Source organism: Aethalodelphis obliquidens, unplaced genomic scaffold (genome assembly GCF_003676395.1).
Source record: "Aethalodelphis obliquidens isolate GAN/ISIS:26980383/991018 unplaced genomic scaffold, ASM367639v1 scaffold25, whole genome shotgun sequence".
In the NCBI taxonomy this organism is placed as follows: domain Eukaryota; kingdom Metazoa; phylum Chordata; class Mammalia; order Artiodactyla; family Delphinidae; genus Aethalodelphis; species Aethalodelphis obliquidens.
In genome coordinates this window covers 17,148,372-17,162,252 of record NW_020837969.1, presented here as the reverse complement: position 1 = coordinate 17,162,252, position 13,881 = coordinate 17,148,372, and the positions used below count along the sequence as shown (strand labels likewise).

The 13,881-nt window shown below is 40.3% G+C and overlaps 1 protein-coding gene across 7 annotated transcripts in view; it reads right to left on the bottom strand.

Annotated features, from left to right (window-relative positions):
- The window catches only part of MTUS1 (microtubule associated scaffold protein 1), a 158,770-nt gene that overhangs the window by 28,788 nt on the left and 116,101 nt on the right, over positions 1-13,881 (bottom strand). For 6 of the 7 annotated variants that reach the window (XM_027122686.1, XM_027122685.1, XM_027122688.1 and 3 more), the window contains one exon: positions 7,837-8,051. In XM_027122686.1, the coding sequence (XP_026978487.1) occupies positions 7,837-8,051 (215 nt within the window). Of the gene's footprint in view, positions 1-284; positions 395-7,836; positions 8,052-13,881 lie in introns of those variants that run through there. The other variant, XM_027122691.1, reaches the window with a different exon arrangement.

The following is a 13,881-nucleotide window of genomic DNA, read 5'->3' as shown; positions in this document are numbered from 1 at the left end:
ACACAGCAATTAAATACAGTTTCTTACGAGGCAGATTCCCTCCCACCAGCGTGTAAGGAAGGAAAAGGCAGAATTCAAAGCTCTCTGGAAATGCCCTCCCCGGGATCGCCCCAGACAGAGCTCCCACCGCAGCTGGGTCGCAGCATTGCGGACGGAGATCATGAGACCGGCCTTTGCAGGCGAGAGTTGCTTGTCACTCAAAGCGTTTCCCCCTCACGCCAGACCACCTCGGCCTTCGCCCCTGGCATTCTTCCAGAAAAGCACTATAAACAAATACTAATTACCCTCGTTGCTGCACATGGAGAATAGAGGCACACTTTGCTGCCGGAGCAGCCCATTTTCCAGCTTCTGTCTCTCCAAGTCCCCCCTCCCGGCCCCGCGCAGGTGGCCAAGCCACCCACCAGTCCGGCCGGTCTACACTCAAAGCTCCACCAGGAGGAGCGCCATTGGTCTTCGGTTGGCCTTACTTCGCATCCTGCAGGTTAGCGTGTGCCTGGGACGCCTCTCTCCTCACAGGAGCTGAGGCTGCAGCTTCTGCCTTTGGCACAGGCTGCCTGCGACTGCTTAAAGCCACAGCCCTTCATTTATGAAAAACGAGAGCCAGCGCTTAGACTGATCGATTGCCACTTACTTTCAAATATCAGCTGGTACAGGGGAAAGAAAAACCGGCCGCCTCCGCGTGGATAATGGAGTTATTTTTAGACTTGGGAACCTTTTTATTCCCCTCTCTAATTAGGGGTCATTAGATGAGCATACTTGCTAATAGAAAAAGGAAATTTATTCTCCAAAACCTGTGTGCTAAGTGAGTTATGGACGAGGTGAGGAACGGTGAAAGTGTGTGTTGTGACGGAGAATTTAACATGACATTATAAAATGAATGATGTTTTCCGGAAAAATGCATTTAAATGCTTACAGCGTGGTTCCCTGGCATTTTAAGAAGTGTGACCTGCTGAACTGAGAGTTGGAGATCGGATATACGTTATGGTTTTTCCCTTTTACTTTGTAAGTCTCTCACGAAAGAGCTAGGGAAGTTAAGGATACACTAGCACTGTCCTGGACATTTAACAGTGACTGGAATTTAAGGAACACTTTCTCAATGAGTACATTTTGGCCCTAATGATACTCTAAATGCTTGATTTTTAAAACGTAGTATTAGGTTGTTCTGAAATCACAAATCAGTAAGTCCATTTTTTTTTAAGTGAACAAGCAATGAGTTTTCTAATGTAAAAATCAAAGTTTGAGGAAAACCAGCCCAGATAAAATTGGCGAAAAAAGCGAATAAAAATATATATACTATATACTTCTCTTAATCTCAAATTTAAGCCTTTGTGATCTAGTTCAAGTTAAGTATCAGCAAGTTTTATCACTCGAGTGACAAGAGACCCAGAAGACTGTTTTGCTAGATACACGCAAGCGGTCCTGTTACACATTCGGTGACCTTGCTTAAAATTCACTCTTTTCTAAGAGCTAAATCCTTAATAGAAGGAAAAGCTGGCAAGAAGTTAAATCACTTTTCAAATTTACAGAAATCCTTAAATATGGAAAATTGAAAACTTAAGTTGGTGTAAAGTTTCCAGGAGTGATTCTGTGAACTTTTACATCCTATCACAAGTATCTACAAGGCAGTCTTTTTGCTTATTAAAGGGACTTTGTGGACAAGCAATTTCAGTACAGTTGAAATCCAAGGTTGGGTGAATCCCTGATGTGGAACCTGGGATGTAGGCGTGGAGGACCAACTGTACTCCATCACTTTATATGAGGGCCTTGAGCATCCACGGATTCTGGTTCCTGCTGTTGGGGCGGGGGCGTCCTGGAATCAGTCCCCACAGGTACCAAGGGCCGACTGCACGCATGGGGACACTGCCCCCAGCTGCACTGCACTCAGCCTTCCTCAGTGCCCAGAAGCCATCGATGTCTTCCAACCTCTGTCAATCCCAGTGGCAGCAACAGGAAAACATGGGATCGTTTTGGACTCTTCCTTGTCTAATGGGTTGTGCCACAGTCAGTCAGTTCTTCCCTCCTAATGTGTCTTGAATCCACTGCACTTTTTCTATTAGTGATGCCTCCACCCTAGCCCTCATCCTCACCAACCCCACTCCTGAACTATGGAAAGCCTCCCTCCACACTAGTTTACAGAGGATTGGTAGATTTTTATCCCATATTCTGGGTACAAATAAATGCCCTTGCTCGACAAGAGTCTTCCATTGAGTGCATAAAAAATAAACTTCCATGAACCTCAATCACCCAGCTCCTGTTTAGACACCCTACTCCTCTTCTGTCCAAGTCATGCTTGCCATGCATGTCCCACCTCCACAAGCTGGAAGGCTTGGTGTTCTGTACCTGACCCATTCTATAAGCCTTCAGGGAATACTGTCAATCATAGATACTACTCCCTTCCCCCACACACCTAGACAGGACATTTATCCTTCTGAATTGGTTGGCAATTTAGTACTCAGTACCAACTTACCAAGTACCATTCCAGATGCTGGGGAAAATATGGAAAAAAATTAAGACATGGCTCCTGCTTCAAGAAGCTTGAGACGTAGGTAGAACTAAGACATCCAGGCCCAATAACTCAAGGCAGATGACCTCATCTGAGCAGAAGCAGTACAGGACAATGGAAAAACCAAGGGCTTTAAATACGATCCTATGTGAAATGCCGACCACAGGGCCCATATCATAATAGGCACATACTCAGTGTTACTTTCTACCTGACTCTCCTGGTAGCTTGCCCTTTAAGACCTTTACCCTTTCTTTGTAGATGACAAAATGCATTTGTCACTTAGATACTGACTGCCTGTTTCTTTTTGTTTAGCTGCTCCTATATCAGTGTTTCTGTCTTAGATGATAAACTCTTTATGGTCCAGATAACAAGTTTATTTAATTTTCTTTGTATTGTAACATGCAGAGTTCCACACAATGCGAAGGAAAAAAAAAAAAGAGGGAGGTGGGAATCTGGTTGGCAAAAATGCTTTTATACTCATACATTAAATATATGAAGTGCTCCAAGAAAAAAATGGACTCACCAGAATTAGATTAGGAGTCCCTGGGACACAGGCACTTAGTCTCCGGCTGTCATCCCATCACTGAGCCTCAATTTGCTGGCTTGGGAGAGTGTCAAAAGCACAGGGGATTTTGCAGGAAAGAGCCACGTCGGATGGCTCAGATGCATGCTCTCTCTGACCTCCTCCATCCCCACTACCACACGATGAATCGTGTCCAAATTTTTGGTCTGAGACATTTTTATTTATAGACTGCTAGTGTCGTTCAAAATTCATCTTTGTTCAGGTGCTACTTTAGGTTAGATTCCACTAGCAAAAACAGAATTGGAGGCACACTGAATAACTGGTCAGAGGTTGGGTTGAGGTACTCAGAAACTTTCATGAAGAAATGGGGATCACTAACATCAACACTGTCTGGCACTCGGTCTGCCTGCACAGAACACTGTACAACTATTCAAGGATAAACCAAGAATCAGAACTAAAACTAACAACATTGTGTCCTCTGAGAAATAGAAAGTGTGGTATTGGTTTCCAGATTCATGAGACATGCATTAGAACTTCTGCTCTGTAATGAACGATGTCTACCACTAAAGTGGTAAAGTTGTAGTTTTTGTTTGTTTGTTTTTGTTTATTTTTTTGTGGTACGCGGGTCTCTCACTGTTGTGGCCTCTCCCGTTGCGGAGCACAGGCTCCGGACACACAGGCTCAGCGGCCATGGCTCCTGGGCCCAGCTGCTCCGTGGCATGTGGGAACTTCCCGGACCGGGGCACGAACCCGTGTGCCCTGCATCGGCAGGCGGACTCTCAACCACTGCGCCACCAGGGAAGCCCAGGTTGTAGTTATTAAATAGACTTGCAACAAAAGGATAAGTGACAGTTCCAGGATTCCCTATAATCAACGATTTTTACCTATATTTTAATGCTCTGAAATGGTTTAGGAAAAATTAGCAATAACGAGATATATATGTATATATAGATCAGTATAGATCTACAATCTATATCTACCTATCTACATATCTATATATCAATCACTTCTATAATGGGTATGAGAGAACCAAAGGGTTAAGTAAAAATTTTGAAAAAATTGCTTAACTTTTCCCTTGGTTATATCTTTCCTTTCCAACTGTTTTTTAACAGTGCCCTGTACACATTAGGCAATCAGTAAATATTTGCTGATTGATTATAAAGAACTAGAAAAGAGCAAAGAACATTTACATAAAGACTTTATATGTTCATCTTATATCTGGGATTCCGTCCTTTTTATTGTTTTTTTTTTTTTTGCAGTATGTGGGCCTCTCACTACTGTGGCCTCTCCTGCCGCGGAGCACAGGCTCCGGACGCGCAGGCTCAGTGGTCATGGCTCACAGGCCCAGCCGCTCCGCGGCATGTGGGATCTTTCCGGACCGGGACATGAACCCGTGTCCCCTGCATTGGCAGGCAGACTCTCAACCACTGCGCCACCAGGGAAGCCCCATCCTCTTTATTGATCCATTTGTTCATTGAGATACGCCCTGCATATCTATTACGTAAAGGCACTGCCATAGCACCTGGGGTGGTTTCCTAAGAAAGCACCAGAAACAGGTCCAGCTCTCAGTGAGCTGACTGTCTTAAAAAGTAAAACCAACTTGGAAATGGTTACCTACTAGGTAGAGAGTGACAGAGAAATATAAGTGCTCCTAGAATACAGAGAGTAGATAAAACATAGAGCTCGAAGGACCAGGAGAGTCTTCATAAAAGAGGGTGTTTTTGAGCTGAATTTTAAGAAATTCAACGGAGTCACAGTTACATGGGCATTAGGATCTAAATTGGGTGTAAGATGAAATTCACATGCGATACAAGAATCCATGAAACTCAGTAAGAGTCTGCCCTGCAGTGGACTGAAGCATCTCTCAGTGTGCCCGACCCAGTGAAATATTTTCTCTAGTGTTGGACCTAATCTTTCTCCAGTTGATCACCTGATAAAATGCTTGGTTTGTGTTTAGGGGCCAAGTCATATGGAAGGAAAGTAACTTTTTTTTTTTTTTTTTTTGCGGTACGCGGGCCTCTCACTGTTGTGGCCACTCCCGTTGCGGAGCTCCGGACGCGCAGGCTCAGCGGCCATGGCTCACGGGCCCAGCCGCTCCGCGGCATGTAGGATCTTCCCGCACCGGGGCACAAACCCGTGTCCCCTGCATCGGCAGGCGGACTCTCAACCACTGCGCCACCAGGGAAGCCTTCAATTTTCTTATTTGTGAACTCCAACTTGCATTTTGGAGAGGATTTTATTAAGTAAGAACGTCTGGTACTTAGTAAATATTCAACAGATGTTAAACCCCTCTTGCTTCTCCTTTACCTTCCTGATTACACAGCTGGAGCACACCGGCAGTGAGCGGAAGGTGAAAAGGGGCAGTTGGTGCCAGGTTACAGAGAGTCTTATATTCCAAGTTACACACCAGAGTCATCCAAGAGAAATATAATGTGAGCCCTGTATGTAATTTTAATTTCCAAGTAGCCACATTTTTTAAAGATTAAATTAATCTGACAATATATTTTATTTAACCCAGTATGTCCCAATTATCATTTCAACATACAGTCAACAGAAACGTTATTAATGAGATATTTCACATCCTTTTTTCATATTGTCTTTGAAATCTGTGTGTATTCTACACTTACCGCACATCTCAGTTCAGCCTAGCTACACTTCAAATGCTCAATAGCTTCATGAGGCTAGTGGCTACCATACTGGGAAAATCGGCTGTAGAGAATGGAGAACCACTGAAGGTAATCAGTAGAGTGGAATGCTTTGGGATGCAGTGATTGGGATGGATTACAGAGGAGAGAGTGCAAGCCTCAAGACTGGTTAAGAAGTTATTAAAATAATCCAGGAGACAGTTATCCAGGGCTTGAACAAGGTTGGCGTCGGTAGAGATAGAAAAGAGGAGATGAAGGAAGGGGAGAAACAGTGTGGGATGAGAACTCACCATACTTGATTGCTTTCATGTGGGAGATAAAGGAGAGAAAAGAATTGACCATGGGGTTGTTAGGCTAGATACAGTAAAATAAATAATTGGTTTATCACTAAATAGACAAACTAATTGTTCCCTACATTTGACGTTATGTAGTTTCCAATTTAGCTTACTTGGTTACATAAACCAACTCTCAAAATTCCTCTCATATAATAAAGAAAAACAAAAATACTGTATGCTACTGTAATTTAAAAACTAGGTAAATGTCTGCATCTCCCCCTCCAAAAAGTTCATTTGAACAAAGCTGTAAATTGTTCACCAAACACTGATTTAAACTGTCTGCTAGCCTTAGCAGCTCGTCAAAGGCATAGACCAAGTCTCATTCACCTGCATCTCCCTTTGCCCCAGACGGCAACCACATCAGAGTAGCCTCTGTAAGAAATGAGTATAGGTTTGTTGGCTTGAACTGAACTAGAGAACAAGCAGATTGAACAGTATTCTTCTTGAGATGTCAGGTATCCTCATCTTTAAAACAGTGATTTAAAAATATCTAGCGAGCTCAAGCTACATTCTCAACCCAGTATTTCCCCTTAAATAATTATACTTTTTGTTGCTATGCCAGTAGCATACGTTCATAGAAACTTGGTTTTCTCAATGAATTTTAACTAATTCCTGAATTAACATCCTTGTAGAATATCAGGGAAGAGTAAGTAAGCAAAGAAAATCTGTTTCATGTTTGTTGTACCACAAACTATTTTAGGAATGGATGGAAATTCTGAAGACTCTCTAGACCACTACTGGGAGTTACCTCAAAAGGGCTCTTAGGGCTTCCCTGGTGGTGCAGTGGTTGAGAGTCCGCCTGCCGATGCAGGGGACACGGGTTCGTGCCCTGTTCCGGGAGGATCCCACATGCCGCTGAGCGGCTGGGCCCGTGAGCCATGGCTGCTGAGCCTGCGCTCCGCGACGGGAGGGGCCACAACAATGAGAGGCCCGCGGACCACAAAAAAAAAAAAAAAAAAAAAAGTGTTCTTTGACCCATAAATATAATCAACCTCATTTTTCAAAGGATTAAGTTCAGTGTGATATGGAAAACTACAAATGGCTAGATAAAAAATTAAGTGAAAAAAAAGTTAATGCTGTGAAATAAAATTCATATTTTATGGCAAGAAAAATTTAAACATAAAAAAATTTTCTCTGCCCTTCGGCATCCTCTCTCCCTTCTATTGTGCATTGTGTATCTGCATTATACATCAACCAGACCTCCCCCATCAGGAGAAATACCTACTCAACCATAAAGAGCAACACTCTCCCAGCACCAAGGCAACTCCTTAAAGATAACATTCCCTCCCTCTTGTAAGGGGTCACATGACCAACCACTCTGTACTTGCAGATCTGGATTGTGTAAACTGTCAATAATGTGTCGCCCTCTGTCTCAAAAAACTTATACATAACTGTGCCTTGACTTCTAAGGGGTGGAGCAATTCTCAGAGCTTTCTGAGATGCTGTTCCCAGGTTAAAATCCTCAATTAGGCTCAAATAAAATTTTGCATTTCTTTTTTAGATCGACTGATTAACTTTTTTTAATTGGCAATGCTAATATAGTCTAGAGGTATATAGAGGTTTAACAGGCAATTACGTTTTCACTGTTGTTGGTCTAACAGACCCCAGAGGAGAAAGAGAAGTACTAAGAAATGTTTCAATCCCAGATTTCCAGAGAGTGACTCAGGTATCAAATGAGTTGACAAAAGCATAACTGGGTGAATTCTACGTGATCTTACCAATCATTAACTTAAAGATATTCACAAGACAGGAGCATGAGCATTGCCCATCCCCCCGCCTGCCCCGGCCTTAGCGAGAAGGCTGTTTAGAGGGTACACATCACATCCTTACCTCAGACAGGAGGTGCTGAATCACAACTGTTAATGCTTCAAACTTGGTATTACCACGGGAAAGAAGCTGCTTGAGCTGCAGGATAAATCCACTTTGGTTTTCACATTTTGTTTTATACTGAGCCAACTCAAGTGTTTTTTCTGAGGAGAGCACATCTGGAGATGTCTGGGTCTGGATACATAAACTTCTGGGACTCTTCTGTCTGCCCTTTTCAACTGCAAAAGGAATGAATATAGGTAGGAAAATATGTGACTTTAATTTTTTATAACCACCACCATCTGGCTTCACAAACAACTAGAGAAGCCACAGAAATGCACTTAAGTTATGTTTACATAAGGAAAGCATATGGATGAGAACAGGGATTAATCAAATATCAGGATTTCTGGAACTCAGAAACACAGACGATGGCTTTAATTCTGACATAAGTCATATATGGGGCAGAGAATTAGGGGCATGAAACAAACAGATGTACCAATCCAGAGACATGAAAATGGCGTGCAAAATAACATTGATTTCATAGTTTCTAATTTTCCAGGTAAATTGGTACAGAAATTTGTCTGTGACGAGAACCCTGACCATTCTGATCACACAGGCTGAAAAACAACACACGAATGACTGGTCTTTAAGTGCCTTTCCCTCTTCTTATACGTTTCTTACCAACTTCCCGTCCTCTCCCTGCTGATGGCCTGGTCCTTACAAAGATTTATACTCTAAATGAATCACTTCCTAATTCCTGATTAATCACCACATATACACTGAAAATCTACTCATATTTAACCCCTGATCTTTAAATTCATTGCTAAGGGTATTATATTCTTTTTAAAATTTTTTTATTTTATATTAGACTAGAGTTAATTTACAATGTTGTGTCAGTTTCAGGTGTACAGCAAAGTGATTCAGTAAGAGTATTATACTCCTGGGGGCTTCCCTGGTGGCGCAGTGGTTGAGAGTCCGCCTGCCGATGCAGGGGACACGGGTTCGTGCCCCACTCCGGGAAGATCCCACATGCCGCGGAGCGGCTGGGCCCGTGAGCCATGGCCGCTGAGCCTGCGCGTCCGGAGCCTGTGCTCTGCAACGGGAGAGGCCACAGCAGTGGGAGGCCCGCGTACCGCAAAAAAAAAAAAAAAATTTATACTCTTGACTACACTCTTCCGTTTTCTATCAAATACAAGCTTTGTTGTTTCTTTTCCCCCTTCAAGCAGTAATACGACTTAAAAAATTTTATTTTAAAGCACATGCTAGTACTCCAAATCCATTTAAGACGCCATGCTAAGTGTTTTCTCACTTTCTATCATGGTACCCTGGGAATTACTCTACTCTATTTTACACGAAAAAACTGTTCCATTTTGGAACCATTCCAAATGTCTCAGTCACTTTAAACGTCAAACAGAATTGGAAAAACAGGAAACAAGCTGCTTAGCTTCTTAAAATAAGTAGGCTGAATAACCAAAACAAATCTAAATCTAGGGGAAAAAAGACAAGAAACTAAAAAAATTAATGTTTCCTTATTCTCAAAGTCATTCCCTGTGGCATCCACATTCTATGGTGACAAACCTAAGACAATTTTATAAACAGTAATTAATTTTCTCTAATTTTTTAGAGGGAAGAAAACAGCGATTTCTTGAAGGAAAACGAAACCTCAGTATTCATGTTCCAAGAAGCAATGGCAAAATACACTCAATATCTTCTTTAAGTTAAACAAACAAACAAACAAAAACAAACAAACAAAACAGGACAAGGGCTCTCATTTTCTATGGTAGCGTTCCATGGTTAAGCAACTCAACATTTGTATTAATACTTGATAATTCTCAGTTCTAAAATGACTAAAATATTTATTGTGTTTTAAAAATACTTAAAGAGAAGGGAAAGTATGCATTAGTCTTCTCAGTCGTAACATTAAAGTCCTGAAAGGAGAACTTTATAGAGTCACATACTGATGAAAAATAATCTAAATAGTTTACAATTCATCCAAATATCTGAGATCAGTATTCCTCTATGTCATTTTCTAAAATTTTAAACGTTCCCAAGGACTTCCCTGGTGGTCCAGTGGTCAAGACTCTGCGCTTCCCCTGCAGAGGGCACGGGTTCGATCTCTGATCAGGGAATTAAGATCCCACATGCCGCACAGCACGGCCAAAAAATAAAATAAACAAACAATAACAAATAAACAAATAAAATGTTCCCAGGGATTATATTTGTCATATAACATATAATAACTACACTGCTTTACTGTTTATAGTGTTTTCTCACTTTCCCTCTCTGTGGTCCTCCCAGTAACCCTCCATTAGGAAGGTGAAGTTCAAGGATGCAAAGGGCCTAGCCCGGGCATAGACAGCTTCTACAGGACAGACTCCAAGTCAAAACCTAGGCTTCTGTTCCCACCCATTCTGGAAAGTGGAGATGGGGTGGGGATGTAATATATTACATAATTAAAAATAAACATTTATGCAATAATCTTAACAAAATGTTACTTTAATTCATCCAAGCCCATTATCTGCTAACTATTCATTTCAATAATGAATATTATTGGATATTTACAGATAAATTTTTACGGATAAATACCTACCGATATTTATGAATAAATACCTACCTTTTATATAGTGTTTTATATGATTTTATACAAACAGAAGAGCAAAAAACATCTTTTAACTCTTTGACCACCTAGAATTTCCTGCAACATATGTAGATACAGGTTCACTTTCCTGACCGATATCACTGCTATATGTCCTACCAATACTTATTGACATATGTGTTCATTTACTATTCATTGCTCTGAAGTTACCACTTCTTGAATCCTTAACAACTTTCCATTCTCTTCCTAGAATTTCTATGTTAATCAGTTTTCTTATTTACCACAATATCAGTTTTTAAACTGTCAGGTTATAATTATTTACAAAATCTGAGAAATGAATCTTTTATATTAACATTTTTGGAGAAGACATTCTTTAAGTTTCTTGCCCACTTAGTCTCTCAGATGAATTTTAGTATTAACTAGTCAGGTTCTAATAAGTTATTTCTAAGGAAATATATTAAATTAAATGTAAATTAACTCATTCAGCATTGTTTTTTACACTCACATTCAGAATACAGGTATGCTTTTTGTAACACCAAAATTTTTTTCCTTCAAATTATCTCTTATGCCAAAGTTGGGCAGCAGCTAAGTATTTATGTTTGGTTCCTTTATAAACTAAAATTTTTTCACTGGATTATCAAGACTTTTTGAATTTACAAGTCTATGGAAATTATTTGCTTAGTAATATTGTTTGGCTAAACTCCTTGATTATATGTATATAATATACCTTCCTTTATCTGCTTTTCTTATTGAATGGTTAATTCCACCTCTAACGTTATTTTAAAGATGTCTCTTTTCTTGGTTTTAGAGAGATTAACTCTAGTGTTTCTTCATGGACATAAAGTCGATTTTAAAATAATATATTTACAAAATGTTAAGAATCTGTCAATACTTTTTGAAAAAGTGTATAAAAAATTGTAGAAAATAAGCGTTGAATGAGTCCTCTGAAACCATTATGATGGTTTTTATTTTACTTCAATAAATTTAGTTAAAGGCTCTTTTTATGCAATTGTGGCTTCAAATTCCCAAGACAAACTTTTTTTTTTTTTACCATCCGAAATGTAATTTGACATGTTTTTATTGCAGTATAACTGACATATAACATTATATTAGTTTCAGGTGTGCAACATGATTCACTATTTGTATATACTGTGAAATAAGCACAATAAGTCTAGTTAGCATCTGTCACCATAACAGTTACAAAATTTTATTCTTGTGATGCGAACAAGATATACTCTCTTAGCTACTGTGAAATATGCTATACAGAATTATCAGCTTTAATCACCATGCTATACATTACATCCCCATGACTTATTTATTTTATAACTAGAAGTTTGTACCTTTTGACCCCCTTCCCCCATTTCATGCCTTGTCCCCCCCAGGCCCAACCAACACTTTGTTTTTTCAAATCTGTCAGTGCAACAGTGTAAGCTACTCCCCAGTTTGCTGCTGAGAATTCAGATGGCTTAGATCCACAAGTGAGTTAGTATCTATACATTTCCTTTATTACATTTTGGTTGCTTTAGCTTTTGGTAACAAAATGGCATTTGTGCTTATAAAAGTCCTATTCCCCACATTTTGTAACTGTTAACTGCGTCAAGGCATATCTATTTTTTGAAAGTTTAGAAAATTCTCTAGGACCTGATACTATATTACGAACGCTGCTAAGATCACGCGAGAATGAACTTAAGCAGTTTTTTGTTAAGGTACACCCTGGAAAACATCAACTGTCCAAGTCTGATTGCATTCCAATCATGCATGTCTCCTGGTTCTTAGCTGCTTTCTCATTTGTGCTTTGACTGGTTACTGTTTCACCATCATTTGCAGTTAAGTGTTAGGGTGTGAACTCCATCTAACTAGAGAAGTAGGGGAGAAAAAGCTATTGCTTCAGGAAAACTCAAGGTGTCAAGAAGACTCAAGACGGTACCACCTTCTTTGTCTCTCAGGCTTTCTTAATAGCTGGAGAACTGGAATTTCAAGAGTGGGGAATCTCACACATCAGCATCAGTTCCTAAGTGTCCAGCCATGGAAACCCCAAACACCACACCTAGAACTCAAACACCGCTCTGCCTCAGGAAGTAATAGAAATCGGCAGAAATCATCACGTACATCATGATGCAGTTTTCAATGCTACCCACGGAGAATCTCATTCAAACATTTAAAACAATTCTGATGATGTCTGTCTGCATAGTGTCATATACCCAAATTGATGTTTAAGAACATAAAATCTGGTGATAAGCCTTCTCTAACACACCCTCACACAAACTGTTGGACTCACAGCTGGTAAGCAAGACTTTATTCTATCACGAATCCTACACAGGAGTAAAATAACACCTACAGAAGGGGTTTCATTGCAAACTTGTTTGCAAAGAAAAGATTAAAAAAACAACCCAAATGTCCATAAGTAGAGGTCTGGTTAAATAAATGTATGGTACACTTATATAGTGAAATGTCACAGCTGTAACAGAACTAGGAAGCTCTCTGTGGTAAATAAAAAACATAGTGAAGAACAATGTAGATGATGTGCCCCACTGTGTCAAGATGATGGGAATATAAACACACTTTTTTGCTTATAAATTCATAACAAAACTATTGTATAATACATATGAAAGTACTAACAGTGTTTACCTTTTCAGAGAAGGAAATAAGAACCAGATAGATATAGGTGTTCTAATGCATTTTTAAATATTTTTTAACCACAGGGTAAATACATTACTTGTTCAAAATTAAAACGTAACATTTTTAAAGATGGTTACAATGAATTCTGAGCTTCAATCTTTAACACTTAACCAGCAAGCAAACATACATCAATCCATGTTTCTTCCATGCGGAATCTGGACAGAAGTCTAAATAACACAGCTTCTGTTGAATGTGAATTCTTAAAATAGGTTTAGATGTCTTCAAATTTCAACCTAAGAGCAAATAAGCAAACAGACTGCACTCTGCCTAGAGCTGGAAAAGCACCCTGTGACCTCAATCTTCCACTCCACATACTGTGCTCCCTGAGGACAAAATTGTACCACATGGTAGCTGATGACCCAGTTTGAGCATCTTTCCCTTCCTCCTCACTCCTGGCCCAACGGAAGAACAGATGAGGCAAAAATCTGCAGTGATGTCAAAGCCCTAATGCTCATAAACAGAGTACCTCATAATGCCAAAAAAACAAGTTTCCCTTAAATTCTACAAAATTCATTATTTATAGGAAATTAGCTTAATATGAACCAAACTTTGCCCTTGTGTTCCATTTATTAACATGTTACTGTTTTGATAATGCAGCTGTATTTAAAACTATAAAATAGGGGCTTCCCTGGTGGCGCAGTGGTTGGGAGTCCGCCTGCCGATGCAGGGGACACGGGTTCGTGCCCCGTTCCGGGAAGATCCCACATGCCGTGGAGTGGCTGGGCCGGTGAGCCATGGCCGCTGAGACTGCGTGTCCGGAGCCCATGCTCCGCAACGGGAGAGGCCACAACAGT